The sequence below is a fragment of the Denticeps clupeoides genome, chromosome 4, assembly GCF_900700375.1.
Source record: "Denticeps clupeoides chromosome 4, fDenClu1.1, whole genome shotgun sequence".
Taxonomy (NCBI): Eukaryota; Metazoa; Chordata; class Actinopteri; order Clupeiformes; family Denticipitidae; genus Denticeps; species Denticeps clupeoides.
The window spans coordinates 1,684,246-1,703,872 of NC_041710.1; the positions used below are offsets into that span (position 1 = coordinate 1,684,246).

A 19,627-nucleotide genomic window follows, 5' to 3' on the forward strand; every position below is an offset into this window, starting at 1 on the left:
AATTCAAACATCCCATAAAAGATACCTGGATGCAAGTCATGGTTACCTCAAAAAAGGTTATTTCTGTGGCAACTGGGCTTGAGAAAACCCTCCGGAATAGAAGGGATCCAGTGAAAGAACCTTTTTTTTTTTAAGACGAGATCTTGCTGCTACCTTGGTGGAACCAGTTTTCTGGGTCTGTCGAAGTGAAGGTGAAAGTGAGGTGATTGCAAACCAGCACACGTGTGCTCTGTATTTAACCATCACCCACCACCGCCCCGTTAATGCCACGACGGTCCCGGTGTACCTCGATACACCCGCCACCGCCCCGTTAATGCCACGACGGTCCCGGTGTACCTCGATACACCCACCACCGCCCCGTTAATGCCACGACGGTCCCCGTTAATGCCACGACGGTCCCGGTGTACCTCGATACACCCACCACCGCCCCGTTAATGCCACTACGTTCCCGGTGTACCTCGATACACCCGCCACCGCCCCGTTAATGCCACGACGGTCCCGGTGTACCTCGATACACCCACCAACGCCCCGTTAATGCCACTCGGTACACCCACCACCGCCCCGTTAATGCCACTACGTTCCCGGTGTACCTCGATACACCCGCCACCGCCCCGTTAATGCCACGACGGTCCCGGTGTACCTCGATACACCCACCAACGCCCCGTTAATGCCACTCGGTACACCCACCACCGCCCCGTTAATGCCACTACGTTCCCGGTGTACCTCGATACACCCGCCACCGCCCCGTTAATGCCACGGCGGTCCCGGTGTACCTCGATACACCCACCACCGCCCCGTTAATGCCACTACGTTCCCGGTGTACCTCGATACACCCGCCACCGCCCCGTTAATGCCACTACGTTCCCGGTGTACCTCGATACACCCACCACCGCCCCGTTAATGCCACGGCGGTCCCGGTGTACCTCGATACACCCACCAACGCCCCGTTAATGCCACTCGGTACACCCGCCACCGCCCCGTTAATGCCACGGCGGTCCCGGTGTACCTCGATACACCCACCAACGCCCCGTTAATGCCACTCGGTACACCCGCCACCGCCCCGTTAATGCCACGGCGGTCCCGGTGTACCTCGATACACCCGCCACCGCCCCGTTAATGCCACTACGGTCCCGGTGTACCTCGATACACCCACCACCGCCCCGTTAATGCCACGGCGGTCCCGGTGTACCTCGATACACCCACCACCGCCCCGTTAATGCCACGACGGTCCCGGTGTACCTCGATACACCCACCACCGCCCCGTTAATGCCACGGCGGTCCCGGTGTACCTCGATACACCCACCACCGCCCCGTTAATGCCACGACGGTCCCGGTGTACCTCGATACACCCACCACCGCCCCGTTAATGCCACGGCGGTCCCGGTGTACCTCGATACACCCGCCACCGCCCCGTTAATGCCACGGCGGTCCCGGTGTACCTCGATACACCCACCAACGCCCCGTTAATGCCACTCGGTACACCCGCCACCGCCCCGTTAATGCCACGACGGTCCCGGTGTACCTCGATACAGAACCCGGTACCCCGCCGTAAACTCCGTCTTTATGTTATGGCCGACGGAAGGGGAATACAATTCCCAGAATGCCGCGCGTCACCAGCGTCCCGCGGTCCCACGACGACGTGACCGAGCCGGTGGGGGCGGGCCGAGTGACGTCGCTGGCGACAGGAAACCGCGGCGCGGCTCCGTCAGCCGAGCTTGTGCGCGGAGGTCGGAGCTCCGTGCTGCTCGTCTCCTCCTCTTCCGCGGCGGGCGCGGTGCGGCGCCGACATTTTGGGCGCGGATCGGGGGGCTGCTGCGCGCCGGCGGGATGCGGTCGCGGTGCGGGGCGACGCGGGCCGCTTGCGGGCGGGATTAGGACGCGGAAGCCGGAATCTGCCCGGATCGGCCATGGCTCACGACAACCGCAGCATCGTGGAGAAGTACCTCCGGCACAAGCTGGTGAAGAGGGGCTTGGCGTGGGAGGGGCCGCGGAGCCCGGGTCCGCCGGACGCGCCGCTGGACCGGGTGCTGCGGGAGGCCGGGGACGAGCTGGAGCGGCTCTACCAGCCCGACTTCGTCGAGATGTCCCGGCAGCTGCAGCTGACGGCGGTCGCCGCGGAGCGCCGCTTCACCGCCGTGATGGACGAGCTGTTCCGGGACGGGGTGAACTGGGGTCGGATCATCGCCTTTTTCGAGTTCGGGGGGACGGTGTGTGTCGAGTGCGTCAACCGGGAAATGACGGCGCAGGTGGACAACATCGCGGGATGGATGACCGAGTATCTGGACGGACCGCTGCAGGCGTGGATCCAGGAGAACGGGGGCTGGGTATGTCACACACATACACACACACACCATACATACACACACACACACATCATATACACACGTTCCAGGAGAACGGGGGCTGGGTATGTCACACATACACACGTACACACACACACACCATACACACCGTACACACACACACACACACACGCACACAACGTACACACACACATCATATACACACGTTCCAGGAGAACGGGGGCTGGGTATTTCACACATACACATTATATACACACACACACACACACACACATCATATAAACATCATATACACACACACACACACACATCATATATATACACACACACAACGGTTTGGTTCTGAGTTGTTTTGTGAACGGTATCTACTGATCGGCTCCTAGTGAACCAAACGAGGAATTTCAATGATGGATATTTTAAAGGACGAGGGAGTCTGGATAGGATCGTCTGCCAAATGCTGTAATAATAAATCATACACACACACACTCTCCCTCTCTCTCTCTCTCTCTCTCTCTCTCTCTCTCTCTCCATCGCTCCGCAGCAGTTTATCTCGATGCTCCTCGCTGCACCGAGTCGCTGCTCCTCACGACTGATCTGATTGGCTGGACAGTCTGCCCGTCTGGTGATTCTGACCAATCACACGCTGCATTCTCAGCCACACCCCCGTCACGCCCAATGTGCCTTGTCATTTCAAGCGGCCAATCACAGCGACAGCGAGGCGTGGGGGGGGGGGGGGGGGGGCACGTGACTAAGGCTTGCTTTCTAGATCACGACAGGAGTGCATTTATTAAAAAAATCTAACAAAACGAGACATTTCCGTGCATTTTAGAACTTTTCCAGCTCAGAGCTTCACAGGCAGCTCGACTCAACAACGCGTCACAATGAACCTGCGGGGTTTTGTGACAGGCACACTGTGACACACACTTGTTCCTGATTTGTGTTGCCGGACTGTCTTGATTTGCCTTTAGGTGGATAATACGAACCCAAATCTAAAAATCTGAACCCGCCACAGCTTTATTATCTACAGATCAGCGGCGTTCATGACTGTGTGTTGTGACATCCGATGCTGCCCGGAGCCCACATGTCACCGGGAGGTCACCGGGAGGTCGGCTGGTCCTGGTTACGCGTGACGAAGGTTCAGTTCGCTGCAGGGTGTGTTTGTAGGCAGCTGACGGTGACACCGAATCATGTGTTTCCTGTTATTTAATCGTCCCTGCTGCCGTCCTCGCTGGTATGGTCACCTGACTGGATAAGGACTACCTGTTTCTCTGATCCGTGGCCAGGACCACCTCTGACCCTGCCAGGGGGCGGAGCCCGGAATTTAGACCGCCCACCCGTCTCCTCAGTTGGAGCAGGTGAGCGTCTATAGGTGCCCCGCCCGTCATGTGCCGATGGGAATGTCCATCGCGCCATTAAAACAGCAGACATGATGAGTGTTTCACTCGCCAAAACCTTCCGGCCGAGCTGAGATGGGAACAATGAGGCAGCCTGTTCTCCCTCAGGTCCTCCCCACCCTTCCGCTCTGTAAATACACCAGGCGGGGCGGCGTTTTCCTCTGCAGGCCTCCACGGCTCGGAGGTCACCGGTCTGGTGACACCGGGTTGGTGGGAGGAGGCGGAGTTTGACCTGCTGTTTGCGTTCCCTGATTGGCCAGTGTGCTTCATCGCCTTCCTCATTATTGAGGAGGGTGAGGAGCGTGAAGGTGGTAGTGACCTAGCGGGTAACACACTTGCCTATGAACCAGAAGACCCAGGTTCAAACCCCACTTACTACCATCGTGTCCCTGAGCAGGACACTTAACCCTGAGTGTCCCCAGGGGGGGACTGTCCCTGTAACTACTGACTGTAAGTCGCTCTGGATAAGGACGTCTGGTAAATGGTGTAAATTTAAATTACTGAAATATGAAAGTGTGCTCCAGCGTGTTGAATTTGGTCCGTCTGGCTGCTCCTGGCCACCGGTTCCTCCGGCGGTGACACTTAGCGGGATGGAACACATGGTGACAATCAATTATACATGGCAGCCGTAGTCTAACTAAAAGCGGACAACGTGTCCGTCTCCGGCAGAGACGCCGGGTCAGGTGACCACGTGGGACACGCCATATTTCAGTCGTGTCACCGCCGCTTCCGAACGGCTTTTAATTGTAGTATTACAAAGGCGTCGTAGGGATGAGGTGACACAGTGTGTGTGTGTGTGTGTGTGTGTGTGTGTGTGTGGAGGCGTCTGATTGGCTGAGAAAGGTCAACTGGTTCCTCCCAGCGACTTCACGGCCTATTTACGGGACTTCCTCCCTGCATTAAAGATCACAGCGAAGTTGTCCTGCACTCGGCCGTCACCTCGCCGGGGAACACACGCAGTGAAATCACATGAAATCAGTTTCGGGAGCCGAGGCCATGTTAGATCTCTGCATTCTGGACATTTTTATAAAAATAATACAGAAATCACAACTCAAGCACTGAGTAACGGTTGGAAAAATGCATTTATGTTTAAACCGTGCAAACGACTTCTAGTGAAGCAGTCTGTGTCTCGCTCAGCAGGAAATAAATGACTAAAAAGGTCTAAAAAACCTGGACAACATGTACGAGGTGCATCACCTCTGGTCTGGTCTCACGATGTCCACTCCTGTTCCAGAAAAGAAAAATACAATAATCCAGATGATCTGTGTGACGCGTTAGTGCTGATGTGGTCTGCTGATCTCGGCCCCTGGGAAACCACGGCGCCGCGAAGAACCACCTCCACGCGTGTGCACCTGCCAGTGGGGCTGCAGATCTTTTCATGTTCTTGCTGTGCCGACTGGCTTTGAAGTGGTGAGATGTTTATTCAGCTGCTCGAGGCGAGCGCGGAACCTCGGAGCCGGAGGACGGGTGCTGGTGCTGCGTCCCCGCTCGGCACCCGGCGTCACCTTTGATGGCGTCTGATTGGCCGTGATGTGCGGGACGTGAGCATGCATGTGAAGTTGGGGAGATGAAAGGTGCAGAACAAGCCGACGGTGATCTCGACGGATGTGTTGGGAGCGCCGTCGGGTTCCTACCAGAGGAACGCCACCGCTGTGACGGGATCAGCGGTAACAAGCCGCACCCTGATTTTACGGGATTTAGGGCTCGGGTGAAGATGAAACCCAGAGAACCTGCATTCCCGAGACGCGCCGCTGTTATTGCACTGTGAATACGCTGCTCCATAACAAGGAGAAGCCTCGTAAGAACCGCGCTGCTCACTGTACGCCTGCTTTATTACAGAACGTGTGGAGAGAATAGAAATCTGGTGATCTGGATCAGGTGGTTGCTGAAAGGGATTACAAATGATCGCATCAGACTGCCTCAGGTAGCTGAACAGCACTCGGATGATCCACTAGTTATTACGTATTAACATGTACACTACACCGTACACATCAGCCAGCAAGAACCAGCACAACCAAACAAAACAATAATTCAGTGGGAACATCTAGTTATTTCTGGTTAGATGACTAACAAATATACTGCCAACAAATATACCGGCTGTACTACCCACCGTGTACACTAGTTACCAAGCACACTAGCCACCGGCTGTACTACCCACCGTGTACGCTGGTAACCGAGCACACTAGCCACCGGCTGTACTACCCACCGTGTACACTAGTTACCAAGCACACTAGCCACCGGCTGTACTACCCACCGTGTACACTAGTTACCAAGCACACTAGCCACCGGCTGTACTACCCACCGTGTACGCTGGTAACCGAGCACACTAGCCACCGGCTGTACTACCCACCGTGTACACTAGTTATCAAGCACACTAGCCACCGGCTGTACTACCCACCGTGTACACTAGTTACCAAGCACACTAGCCACCGGCTGTACTACCCACCGTGTACGCTGGTAACCGAGCACACTAGCCACCGGCTGTACTACCCACCGTGTACGCTGGTAACCGAGCACACTAGCCACCGGCTGTACTACCCACCGTGTACACTAGTTACCAAGCACACTAGCCACCGGCTGTACTACCCACCGTGTACACTAGTTACCAAGCACACTAGCCACCGGCTGTACTACCCACCGTGTACGCTGGTAACCGAGCACACTAGCCACCGGCTGTACTACCCACCGTGTACACTAGTTATCAAGCACACTAGCCACCGGCTGTACTACCCACCGTGTACACTAGTTACCAAGCACACTAGCCACCGGCTGTACTACCCACCGTGTACGCTGGTAACCGAGCACACTAGCCACCGGCTGTACTACCCACCGTGTACACTAGTTACCAATCACACTAGCCACCGGCTGTACTACCCACCGTGTACGCTGGTAACCGAGCACACTAGCCACCGGCTGAACTACCCACCGTGTACACTGGTAACCGAGCACACTAGCCACCGGCTGTACTACCCACCGTGTACACTAGTTACCAAGCACACTAGCCACCGGCTGTACTACCCACCGTGTACGCTGGTAACCGAGCACACTAGCCACCGGCTGTACTACCCACCGTGTACACTAGTTACCAAGCACACTAGCCACCGGCTGTACTACCCACCGTGTACGCTGGTAACCGAGCACACTAGCCACCGGCTGTACTACCCACCGTGTACACTAGTTACCAAGCACACTAGCCACCGGCTGTACTACCCACCGTGTACGCTGGTAACCGAGCACACTAGCCACCGGCTGTACTACCCACCGTGTACCCTAGTTACCAAGCACACTAGCCACCGGCTGTACTACCCACCGTGTACACTAGTTACCAAGCACACTAGCCACCGGCTGTACTACCCACCGTGTACACTAGTTACCAAGCACACTAGCCACCGGCTGTACTACCCACCGTGTACACTAGTTACCAAGCACACTAGCCACCGGCTGTACTCCCCACTGACTATAGTTGGTTTTGGTGGCCTGTTTTTTTTTTAGTTTTAGTCAAGTCTTTGCGTCAATTTTAGTAATTTTAGTCTCTATTAGTCTATTAGTCAAGGTTCAGTCGACTAAAAGTCTGAGCATTTTAGTCTTATTTTAGTCGAAATTAACCATTAATATTTTAGTCTAGTTTTAGTCAATGAAATTGTAGTTTAGTCTCTCTTCTATGTAATGCAATTCTATTTATCTCATTTTATTTGTCTACAATATTACATGATATACAGTATTTTGTTATTGTTATCATCACACGACAAGCATCTCAATTCGTCTTAATGACGTGTGAAAGGTTTGTTGACGAAGATATACCTGATAATACCGCTCACTCACTGTCCTGCCCACAGAGTTACCCTCCCTTTTTAATACCTACTAAGTGCAGAGTCGTTTTCTGTGCTGGCAACCTGTTCCTTAAATTTCCTGCTTTAAACCTCGTCTCCTTAATGATGCTGTTCAGTGCTGTGTGTAATTAAAAGAGTTTAATGAGGACGTGCACAAACACTTTTACAAGTTCGCAGGGAGAAGTCAGTTCAGTAATAGCCCGGTCCACACTTCTTCTTCTCTTCTCATGTGGGCTCGTTTCTAATATGAAACACGCGTTCATCCATGAAGGATCTTTATAAGGGTGGCAAATGGCCCTTTTAATTAAAGTCAGAACGGTAGCCGAGCACACCAGAAAACCACGTGCCCGTCCAACCGTATCGCGAGGAGGCCCTGAACATTGCCCATCAGCTGCCTGAAGAACCTTCTCTCAAGGTCTTTCGCCGGAAGTGAAAGTCTCCGCTTGTTAATTATCCGCTCATTTTGAACGTCGGCGCACTCGAATCACAGCGTCTCCGAAAACAGCCGCCTGATCTCGATGAAAAGCGCTCGACCTCTAAACGAGGAAGGACGCGACAGCCTGTTCCACGACGTTCCCGTGGGAGCCACCAGGACCTGTGAAAGCCAGATTCCGTACGGCCCGCGGACGTGACCGGGCCTTTGGGTCTTTGCTTTTGTCTTTTTCTGCTGGGAGGAAGAGTTTACGTCATCCTCCGAGACTTTTTTTTCTACATTTTTAATGACTTTGGTCGGTGGTTTTGGTAGAGTGAGTTCATTAAGCAGGAGCGCCGTTCAGCCGGGACGTGCGCTTCGTTGCTCCCTAATTGGATAAAGGAGAGGGATGTGGAGTTAAAGAGCCGTCCCCTGCCACCGCCGGTGTCCTCGCGACGCGGTGACGGCGCAGCAGGACACGGAGTCGGGCCGCTCGGCCCTGCGCGCCGCCGCATTCCTGCCATTCCGGCGGCGGGAGGTGCGGGCGGGGAGGAAATCAGCTGGAGAGGCTGAACTTTCCCCTGCTTTCCCGGCCCGCGCCGCAGCACATGACCGAGGGGGGAGGAGCTCACCGGCTGCACAGCATTCCCAGTCAAATGCGCCTCCATTTTCCTCCCGTCAGATGGTGTTCCTCCTGAAAATGTCCCATCTGCCGCGTGACGCGTCATGTAATCATGGGTTCCTACGGCCAGTAAGAACCGAATTCTACAGGTTGAACATATAAAGTTCTGGAAAAGTCAGTGTGTATGAATGTAGAACGAGGTACGTCCAACGATCCAACGTTCCGAACCTGGTGGAGTCCATTCTTCTCATCTCGGAGTAGAGTTCAGCTTTTCAGGGATGTCACAATTATTTTTTTTTTTACTTATTTAAACTTCATGAAAATTCTTTTGTGTGGAAGTGTGTAAGAACCCTGAAGATCGGTACTTGGTCTCCAGACCCCAGCGGCGCGCGTGTGTCCTCAGTCTCTGGGTTCTTCCCGCTTTTTCCTCGGCCTTTCTTCCTGTCTCACGTTACTGCCCCCGCGCCGCGGAGACCCCGATAGTCTCCGCCCACTTCCGAAGCCCCGCAACCGAGGCCTTCGGAGCGTGTGGGTTTCATTCTGGTGGTCAGCTGAAAGGTCTCCACCTCCCAGGGTTCCAGAACCGAGCTCACCTTTCCAGGATTAAAAGCTGAAGCTCTGTACGGAGCTGCTGTTAAGTCCTTTGTAATAATCTGGTGACTGAGATCAGCACCCGGCGCCCATCCGCCGTCCCCTGCTGATCTCGGCCCGGAACCGTGAGTCACGCTGCCTTTTATTAGCCCAGAGGCTGGTGGTGCTGTCAGCTGTAGTCTGCAGCCTTTACACTGACCTTTTAATACAGTCGTCATCGTCATCACCACACAGGACACTCTGGGCTCCGTGCGAGATCCTCTAATGTTCATCTTCACTCATGCCGCGCCCTGCTGGGAAGTCACGTCTGTCCGAAAATGTTCGTTTTCATTCATTAAAAGGATTTTTCTACATCAGCCGGGAGGAAGGAAGTGGTTGTAGTTTGTAGGTGTAAGAATAGGCTGCTTGGAGGTTGGGTGCCTGGTTCACTTCTCCTCCAGTGGAGAGGGACACTGTTTTAACATCGTTTTACCTTCCGAGATTCGATTTGAAACCAGAATTTGCCATCTCGTGAGCATGAAATAAAATGTTCACCATCTGAGCCAATCACAGAAGCGGGACTATTTCACTCTTCACCTTGGTGTTCATCTGGACAATAAACTGGACTGGACTCACAGCTCTGATGTCCTCTACTGGAAAGGGCGGAACAGGCTGTACCTGCTGTGGAGGCTCAGGTCTTTTGGGGTGAAGGGTCCACTCTTGGAGACCTTTTATGACTCTGTGGTGGCCTCAGCCATCTTTTACAGTGTGGTCTGCTGGGGACAGGAAGAGGGCCAGCTCTGTCCTGGGATGTCCCCTGGACCCAGTGGAGGTGGTGAGTGATGGGAGAATGTTGGACAACATCTCCCATCCCATGCAGGAGACCCTGACAGCACTGAGCAGCTCCTTTAGAGCTCAGAAGGTCTTTCCAAGACTCTAATACAGCTGAAAAACACCACAAATCCAGGACAGCAGTTCCGTTTTTCTCATATATCCACGCTGTACGTACGTACACTTACATACATAATCTAACGTATTTTAAAATATAAACATTTTTAATAAAAATACAATAATCCAGATGATCTGTGTCTTATCTCTAACTGTCCACTGTCTTCCGTGACAATGTAAATGTCCCACTCGTGGGACTAGTAAAGGATCATCTTCTTGGGCGGAGGATGCCGCTCAGCTTGGCTCCTGGCAGGAGGAGTGCATGCTGGGTAACGTTTTGATCAGACGCCCGTGGGTGCTGGTCGGCGTTGAGCGGGTTTCTATAATGGATGAAGTTTCCAGGTTCCGGCAGCTTCCTCCGCCCGTCAGGCGCTGATGTGACGCCGTGGTCCTGGCACCCTTCCTGCTCGTCTTCTGGCTTCTGTCTGCGATCCAATTACTGGTCCCCAGCGTAACAGGAACTGTCCTCCAGGATCGGAGAGTCTCCTGTATTATTTAACCGCGTGGAGAAGACGCGTCCGTCCACTTCCTGCTTGTAACGCCGTTGCCTTCAGACCACGAGTTTCTGACTCTGTCCAGGCTGCTCGTGCATTTCTGGCATTTACCAGACGCCCTTATCCAGAGCAACGTACAGTCAGTAGTGACAGGGACAGTCCCCCCCTGGAGACACTCGGGGTTAAGTGTCCTGCTCAGGGACACGATGGTAGGAAGTGGGATTTGAACCTGGGTCTTCTGGTTCATAGGCGAGTGTGTGATACCACCCAGTGTTGCGGTATCTCGCGTCTGGTCCTGTTTCTCTGGGCCAGCAGCTGCCGGAGGGGCGGAGCTAAACGACCTTCGCAAGGAGACGAGCGGCAGCACAATCTCCTCCTGAGGTCATGAAGGTCATGAAGAAGATCCGCTGCTGTAGGCGGGGTCAGGGCTGCTGTTCTGCTCCGCCGGGCCCCGCCCACTCCCTCTGGATCGCGGCTGCAGACAGACGCTTTTGTCACCAGAGTTCTGCGGGGACATCTGGCTCCCCCGAAGCGTCCTCTTTGGCAGGGTTGCATGGCTGAGATGCTGCAGCGGGAAACAGGGACGCGTCTTCTGCCCGGCCTCAGACCGTCAGTTCATTTATCAGATCACGAATCAGCAGGTCCGAAATTGGACAAAGTTCACGGATGGACGCGCTCTAACGTGGCCTATCAGTTTCCGTTCTTCCAGGAGGCTGGAGAGTCGCCCCGCGGGGGAATTCTGTTGTGCACACACACACACACACACACACACACACACCGACGCCAATTTAAATATTCATGAGGGACGAGGGCGTTTGCAGGTCACCTTGCGGCGCATCAGGCTACAATCCTCAGGTGGTTGCAGAGCGGCGAGATGATGGCCAGCATAGACCCTCCAGAGACCCTCCAGAGACTTCTGGTCATGTGTGAGTTGTGTCAGGTGACCCTGTAGGTCTTGTGAAAGATTGTCATTGTTGTACACTGCAGCACAGCACACAGTGACACGGTGAAACGTGTCCTCTGTATTTAACCATCACCCTTGGTGACAGTGGGCACCATGACAGGTGCCCGGGGAGCAGTGTGTGGGGACGGGACCTTCATCAGGGGGACCTCGGTGGCACTTTGGTGATTCAGGATTCGAACCGGCAACCTTCTGATTACGGGTCCACATCCCTATCCGCTAGGCCACCACTGAACACGTGATTATGTGACACGCTCATCGTCAGACTCCATACGTTTTCCCGATCGTTAATCAATAATAAATGGCGCCTGATTAATGCACCACTGTGTTTGTCCCCAAGGAAACAGGAAACGACTCGGCCGTTCTGGAATTCCAGGACGGGTCGATATTGCCCGAAAGGCCTGGTAACCATGGCTTACCCATAATGCACTGCGGTGCTGCCGCCGTTTGGGAAGCTTTCTGTGGCAGAATGTCCATGCTGGTGACCATGATTGTTCATTAAAGAGACTCGTGGCTGGACGCTGCCGGACCCGGTGTGGTTTTCCAGTGTCCGTGCTGGTGTCCATGCAGGTGTCCATGCTGGTGAAGACGATGAGACTCGTGGCTGGACGCTGCCGGACCCGGTGTGGTTTTCCAGTGTCCGTGCTGGTGTCCATGCTGGTGTCCATGCTGGTGAAGACGATGAGACTCGTGGCTGTACGCTGCCGGACCCGGTGTGGTTTTCCAGTGTCCGTGCTGGTGTCCATGCAGGTGTCCATGCTGGTGAAGACGATGAGACTCGTGGCTGGACGCTGCCGGACCCGGTGTGGTTTTCCAGTGTCCGTGCTGGTGTCCATGCAGGTGTCCATGCTGGTGAAGACGATGAGACTCGTGGCTGGACGCTGCCGGACCCGGTGTGGTTTTCCAGTGTCCGTGCTGGTGTCCATGCTGGTGTCCATGCTGGTGTCCATGCTGGTGAAGACGATGAGACTCGTGGCTGGACGCTGCCGGACCCGGTGTGGTTTTCCAGTGTTCGTGCTGGTGTCCATGCTGGTGAACACGATGAGATTCGTGGCTGGACTGCTGGACCCGGTGTGGTTTTCCAGTATTCGTGCTGGTGTCCATGCTGGTGAAGACGATGAGACTCGTGGCTGGACGCTGCCGGACCCGGTGTGGTTTTCCAGTGTCCGTGCTGGTGTCCATGCTGGTGTCCATGCTGGTGAAGACGATGAGACTCGTGGCTGTACGCTGCCGGACCCGGTGTGGTTTTCCAGTGTCCGTGCTGGTGTCCATGCAGGTGTCCATGCTGGTGAAGACGATGAGACTCGTGGCTGGACGCTGCCGGACCCGGTGTGGTTTTCCAGTGTCCGTGCTGGTGTCCATGCTGGTGTCCATGCTGGTGTCCATGCTGGTGAAGACGATGAGACTCGTGGCTGGACGCTGCCGGACCCGGTGTGGTTTTCCAGTGTCCGTGCTGGTGTCCATGCTGGTGTCCATGCTGGTGTCCATGCTGGTGAAGACGATGAGATTTGTGGCTGGACTGCTGGACCCGGTGTGGTTTTCCAGTATTCGTGCTGGTGTCCATGCTGGTGAAGACGATGAGACTCGTGGCTGGACGCTGCCGGACCCGGTGTGGTTTTCCAGTATTCGTGCTGGTGTCCATGCTGGTGAACACGATGAGATTTGTGGCTGGACTGCTGGACCCGGTGTGGTTCTGGCTGGTTTCCATGGATGGAATTGTTGGTCATAAACTATGATCTGGCACAGAGTGAGACGAGTGCCGGTTCAGCTTCCGGAAAGGTACCGAGAACGTTCGGTTCTGATTTGAGGAACCGTGAGCCGCCCACAGCAGCGTTACACGAAGCCTAAATACGGGCACGGCGCCAGAGGAGGGTCACCGTAGTCATGTGACACCACCTGCTTCACGACTTCCAGTGACCCGGCGCTGGCCTGCGGCGCGTAACCACATTCCGCTGCGGTGGAACACCGACTCAGCAGCTCAGACACGTTCCGGACCAATGAAACGCGCCATCCAAACCACCAGAAACGTTCTGGATGCCGTCACCGTCGCCACACAAGCGCGGCGAGAGTGCGAGACGTTTACCCGTCAACACGGGACGGCCGTCGTGGAAAAAGCGTCCCGACTTGCAGGCAGACATGTGAGCGCGTGGGAGATCTCATGACGTCCACCTGACTTCCCGCCCGTCTGTAAAAAGCCGTCTCACGAGGAGCCACTCGGGGCCCTCCGGCCTGCTCCGGGTCACATGTCCGGCCGAACGGCGCCGCCTTTCACCTGCCGCCGCCGTAGACTTAGAAGTGTTTTCTCGTGAGAGTTGCCGCGGTACGATGTCGTGTAATCGGTGGCCGCGCGGGGACGGGCCCCATTTGGGCTCATTAGGCGCGAGGGACGCGTCTGGCCAGGAAACCCCCCCCTCACGCTGCCGACACATTTTCACGGTAGGAGGTCTCGGCGCGGCCCCGACCGCACGAATGAATCAAACGCAGAGCGGCGTCATCGCGAGAGAGAGAGAGAGAGAGAGAGAGAGAGTCCTCAGGCTCTGGACTGACCTACATGTCTCATCTGGGTGTTTAACTCTCTCTCTCTCAGACAGGTAGGTTCACCAGCTCCAGTAAAGAGGAGACGTTTTCTTGGGGGACACGAGATCAGGACGATAAATGAAAATAGGGGTTGATGTTCAGAATTTTATAAGGAAACTCCTCCAGATGGAGTTGTCCAGGTCTCCGGACCAGCAGTGTTGTTTTTGACAACCATCCTAGATTTAGTCTTAGTCTTAGTCTTTTGGACTAAAATGTTTATTAGTTTTAGTCAAATTTTAGTCACTTCTATATGTGATAGTTTTAGTCCAGTTTTAGTCGAGTTTTAGTCAAAAAAAAGGAAAAAAGTATAGTCTTTTAACAATTTTATTTAGGTCAATAAGTATTGGGGATATCTGCTGGGCAGTGTCACACACAAGTTGTGAAAATAGAAGCAGAAGCTCAACACATTGTGAGCTTGCAGATCAGCTTTTTTCACCAATAATTACAATAATAAAGGAATGGTTTTAGACGTATAAGGTTTCCACCCAACTGCAAATACTTTCTGATCTAATGATTGTGCATTACACACAGATAATGTGGTAACAGTGGAATCAATGTTCATTACTCCAAAAAAGCCAAAAACAAAAACATTCTACTTCAACAATTGTGGCTTTATTTCTCAGAATTGGCTAAAGTACAATGAATATACTTGGCCTTGTCTGCCAGTGCAATTAAGATGCATATTATTTGTAAAAACAGACATCATACAACCCCAGTCTATCTTTAACTTGTGCAAACAATGTAATAAAAGAATTAAAGATTCCAAAGAGCGATCGCCTGTTCCTTGGCACGTTGTTCCAGGGAGTCTGACTTATATTTGGATGCTGCGGCGAAGGCTGCTGGGATAGATGACTGTGCCCTGTTGTTCTTTGGACCACCAGGTTTCTCTTTAGGAGTTCTGGTCTCTGCTTGAGGAAAAAACAAAGAAGGGATACAATTACTCTATCTCTGTATACAACGTACATGTCCTGTAAAGGTTTACAGGTGAATACAAAACAATCAAATGTAGGTATACCATAAAAATACTTAAAATACTATGAAAAATACTCAAAATACTACCATGTTAAGAAAATAGAATGGTGTTAACTCTCTCTCTCTTAAGTCTCAAACAAGCAAAACAAAAATACATAGCTCATGTTCGTCCATTCTCGTCTCGTCAACGAAAACTCGTCATCGTCATCGTTGACGAAAACAACACTGCAGACCAGATGGAGTTCTCCAGGTCTCCAGTCCACAAGGAGTTGTCCAGGTCTCCAGTCCACAAGGAGTTGTCCAGGTCTCCAGACCACATGGAGTTGTCCAGGTCTCCAGACCACATGGAGTTGTCCAGGTCTCCAGACCACATGGAGTTAGTTGTCCAGGTCTCCAGACCAGATGGAGTTGTCCAGGTCTCCAGACCACAAGGAGTTGTCCAGGTCTCCAGACCACATGGAGTTGTCCAGGTCTCCAGACCACATGGAGTTAGTTGTCCAGGTCTCCAGACCAGATGGAGTTGTCCAGGTCTCCAGACCACAAGGAGTTGTCCAGGTCTCCAGACCACATGGAGTTGTCCAGGTCTCCAGACCACATGGAGGTGTACCACCACAGGTGGTGTAAATGTTGTAAAAAGCTGCTCTTTTGGCGCTCGCACCGTAAATGATCGGAGCTGATCAAAACCGTGCGATTTGCTGCATGTAAATTAGTTTTATTAAATGTTCTTTTTTTTTAATGAAATGTTCGTATGACGTGAAGGTGATGCGTTTGAACCGTCTCGAGAGAGGTGTGAAAATGGACGCCGAGCCGGTGAAATGGAGGCGGGCCTCTGGCGATCGCGTTTTAAACCCGCACGTTGAATTTCTTAGTCCGGCGCGCGGCGGGAAATCTGTTGGGTCGGACTTCTATCGGCTCTGCTCCCAACAGCCGGAATTCCAACATGCCCCCGTCCCTTTTTGACTGCAGGAAGGAGAAGACGATTCGGCATCCGCGCAGAACCGTTCTTCTCTGTGGGCGGGTCGCAGACGTTCCCCTCCTGCAGGGTGGGATTATGTGTTCTACGCTCCTCTTTACACAGAACCTGTTGGAACCTCAGTATTACTGAAACACAGAAATGATAGATACTTTATAATTAGGGCTGCACGATTTGGGGAAAAGGGCATATTGCGATTATTGAGATCAATATTGCGATATGCGATTGATATACAAGCAAGTGTCCTTTATCATATCGCAATGAAAAGTCACATACTACTAGTGAAATGTTTAATTTCAAAGTGAAACATACAAACTACTTATAACAACCTGAAATGCCCAGTTCAAAATACAATATTCTACCAAATTAAATAAATCACAAAAAACTATTTTACATTACTGTCGAACGACAAACCCTGGTAAGGCTAAACAACTGTTTTGATTATATTTGGTCATTATAAAATCCCGTATTATAGTTCTTACGTTTAACCAAAACATTGTTTGGAGGCTGACTTGAACACAGGGATGCATAGCTTTGCTAGTTTAGCTAAGGTTAAGATTTGTAAACTGAATTTCTTTAGGAAACCTTCAAAGTTTGAGAAAAGTTAACTAAACAGCTAAGAACAGTCTAAATAGTTAATGCCTACGTTTAGCCAAAACGTTGTTTGGAGGCTGACTTGAACACAGGAATGCATAGCTTCGCTAGCTTAGCCTAGCTTAGCTAAGGTTAAGACTTATAAAATGGGATTTTATAATGGACAAATATATTCAAACCAATTGTCCAGCCTTACCTATGAAATGTAATCCCCCGGGATCTGGTTTGGAGCATATATCGGTTTGTACAGCCCCAAGCAGCACAAGAGCGAGGCATTTTTATGCACTTCTCTCCATAGACACGTATATGCTTCACGCCACAGCAGAGCCTATCGCAATATGGCGGCAACGTTTACGTACGATGCAGCTCGTCATGCGGCGTCTACCCATACGTCTCCGAATCGAAAGTCATGTGACCAAACACGTCACATCCAACTGAAGTGAGACTTCAGTCAGCTCGCAAACTTTGAGAGAATGAGAGAATGGATCGGCAACATATCCGATCCAATCCATGCACTAATCATTTAAACCGCAGCTTTTTGCGTTCATGTAATCGCACAGACTGACATCGCGATTACGATTGCGATGCAGCACTAATATATATCAAGCCAACGTAGGACGTCCTGCATGTTGGAGAAGAACGTCTCGCTCCTGCCTCTGATCGGCTGTAATGAGGGAGGTAGGATGGTTAATGGCCCTTCATGGTCATGTGACTGTTTTCTCTCTCTTTCTCAGGAGGCCTTTGTGGAGCTCTACGGGCAGCAGCAGAGCAGCGCGTTCCGCAGCTCCTGGTCGTCCATCGCATCCGTCTTCGGGCTGGCAGCGCTGGGCGCCGTGGGTCTGACCATCGGGGCGTACCTGGCTCAGAAGTGAAGAACTCGTCCTGTCCCTCTCCCTCCCTCCCTCCCTCCCCACTCTCTGTAGCAGACTGCTTTCTTCTGAGGTTTCTTCTCCCACCTGCATTCTTGTCCTGTGGCCCCCACGTCCACTCCAAAAAACACGAGTCCATGAGGCAGGGGACCAAGCGAGGGTTCAGGACGCTCTCAGATGCTGTTGTTCTTCAGACCTTCGAGCTTCTCTTGCTCTCCTCACAAATACGTAGCATGTGTCATCTTTCTAGCAGAAGCATAACGGGGGACGTGTGTCCCAAGGACGCTCTTTCCACCCATGTCGAAGCTGTGTGAGTGTCGGGCTTTTCACAGATCTTCGTTTTTTTGGTCCTCACCCCTCCTCTCCTGGGCATGATGGTGAGAGCTGCGGTGTGAAATCCATCCTTCTCGTCCCCTCACGGCCCGACCAGACCTGCACTTCACCCCCCACACGGCCGTCCGTCCAACCAGAGGGTTTTAGACGCGAGCCTCTGCCGTGTCGCAGGTCATGAAAAGTTGGTAGGACGCACGGGTGGCGGCGAGAAAGGTTTGTGAGGTTGAAGGGGAAGAGAGGAGCTCAGGGCGGGCGGGTTATGGAATGTGCGTGCGAGAGAGAGAGAGAGAGAGAGAGAGAGAGAGTTCTGTCCTAACGCGCAGAAGAGACGGGACGGAACCGATCGTCCGCACCAGGAGGACAGGCGACCGATTCCTTCGTTTTGTACTCCATTAGCTCATTATTCACCAGACACACCATCCTGATATAACCAAATACGCAGCACGACTAACATCAGGACCTGTTCAGCACACGCCGTACGGCGGCGGCCACCTAACGCCACACTAGCGCCGCGCTTCGGAAGGTATATTTATTTATTGCAGGGTACCTAGACAGGAGGACCTACTACACACACACACGTACTCGCGTCTCTCGGTCTTGTTGTTGTGCCCTGAGTATTAATTGTGGGTAATTAGTATTAATTGGCCCATGTAATGCTGCTTGAAAACGACTTCTCACCGAAACACCGCTGGCTTAATGTAAGTGTATCGTACGTCAAGCGTATCGTAGTCTTAAAGCTCCATTTTAGAAAGTGCAGCGCGTTGGCCCAGGCCCGGCGTCTTCGGAGAAAGAGACAGGGCCGGGAATGCTGGGAATCGTGAAGACCCTCCTCGGCTCTGCTGCGGGTCCCTGGCCTAGTCAACACTATGCAAAGTGGAGCGAAGGTCGGGAGATGTCCAGGATGGCCCCCTCAGCCCCTCCCGGCCCTGATCCGTTCGATTTGTGCCAACGAGCATCGGAGCCCGGACACGCCCCCGGTTCCAGCCCATCGTCCCCATGTTCTGCAGGAGACACACACGTCTCCACTAATTAGACACTAATGCCATGTAGAGCGTGCATGTGTGTGTGTGTGTGTGTGTGTGTGTGTGTGCTGGCCAGGCTGCAGGTGTGGTGTATAAATGTTCCTGAGATATAAGCTACTGGGCTGCTCTGTTCCACTGACACCAGATTAAGAATAAAAAAATTAAAAAAAAGACGTAAACTGTTCGCGTCGCACGTTCCTGCCTGAGTGACGAGTGTGAACGAGTGTGAGGCAGGGAACTCTCGGGACGGGACCATCCGGCGGTGGAGACCTCGCCGCTTCCTGAAGCCTGTAGAACCCGTGGTGAGTATCTGGCCGCGACCGCCTCTCTCACGTACCACGTCCCAGAGGGACAGCAGAGCTCGGATGCTCTGAAGACGGCGAATTTCGAATGAAACGGAGGTCCACGAACGCACGCTTCCAGGCGATTTTCCACCATTCGCTTCTCCTGCAGGGTCCCCAACATCCAGGGTCCCCGGCATTAGTAAAGACGCCATGCTCCTCTGTGTACAGGGTGATAACGGGGACTACAGGTGCTTGTCCCCCGCCGTCTGTTTCCTGCCCCACCAGCTGGATGGACATGAAAGAGCTGCTCATCTGCTGCCCCAGATGGGATGAGAAGATGGGACTGGTGGGTCTGAAGAGCTGCTCCAGATCAGAGCGTCAGTCACCATTTCAACATGAATTTAACATGAATGGCCATCAGCGTCGTCATCTTGCTTGACTCCAGCGCCCCCCAGTGTTCACTGTTAAA

At 53.0% G+C, this 19,627-nt stretch overlaps 1 protein-coding gene across 1 annotated transcript; it reads left to right on the forward strand.

The window, feature by feature from the left end:
• The first annotated feature begins 1,672 nt into the window (after positions 1-1,672).
• On the forward strand, positions 1,673-19,053 carry bcl2b (BCL2 apoptosis regulator b). The gene is made up of 2 exons (XM_028976158.1): positions 1,673-2,324; positions 17,385-19,053. The coding sequence occupies exons 1-2, from the start codon at positions 1,908-1,910 to the stop codon at positions 17,520-17,522; spliced, it is 555 nt and encodes a 184-aa protein (XP_028831991.1). The 5' UTR covers positions 1,673-1,907; the 3' UTR covers positions 17,523-19,053.
• The last annotated feature ends 574 nt before the right edge of the window (positions 19,054-19,627 follow it).

Coding starts and splice junctions, on each gene's coding strand:
- bcl2b (XM_028976158.1), top strand. CDS start 1,908: ATGGCTCACGACAACCGCAGCATCGTGGAGAAGTACCTCCGGCACAAG. Junction 2,325..17,384: donor TCCAGGAGAACGGGGGCTGG/GTATGTCACACA, acceptor TCTCTTTCTCAG/GAGGCCTTTGTGGAGCTCTA.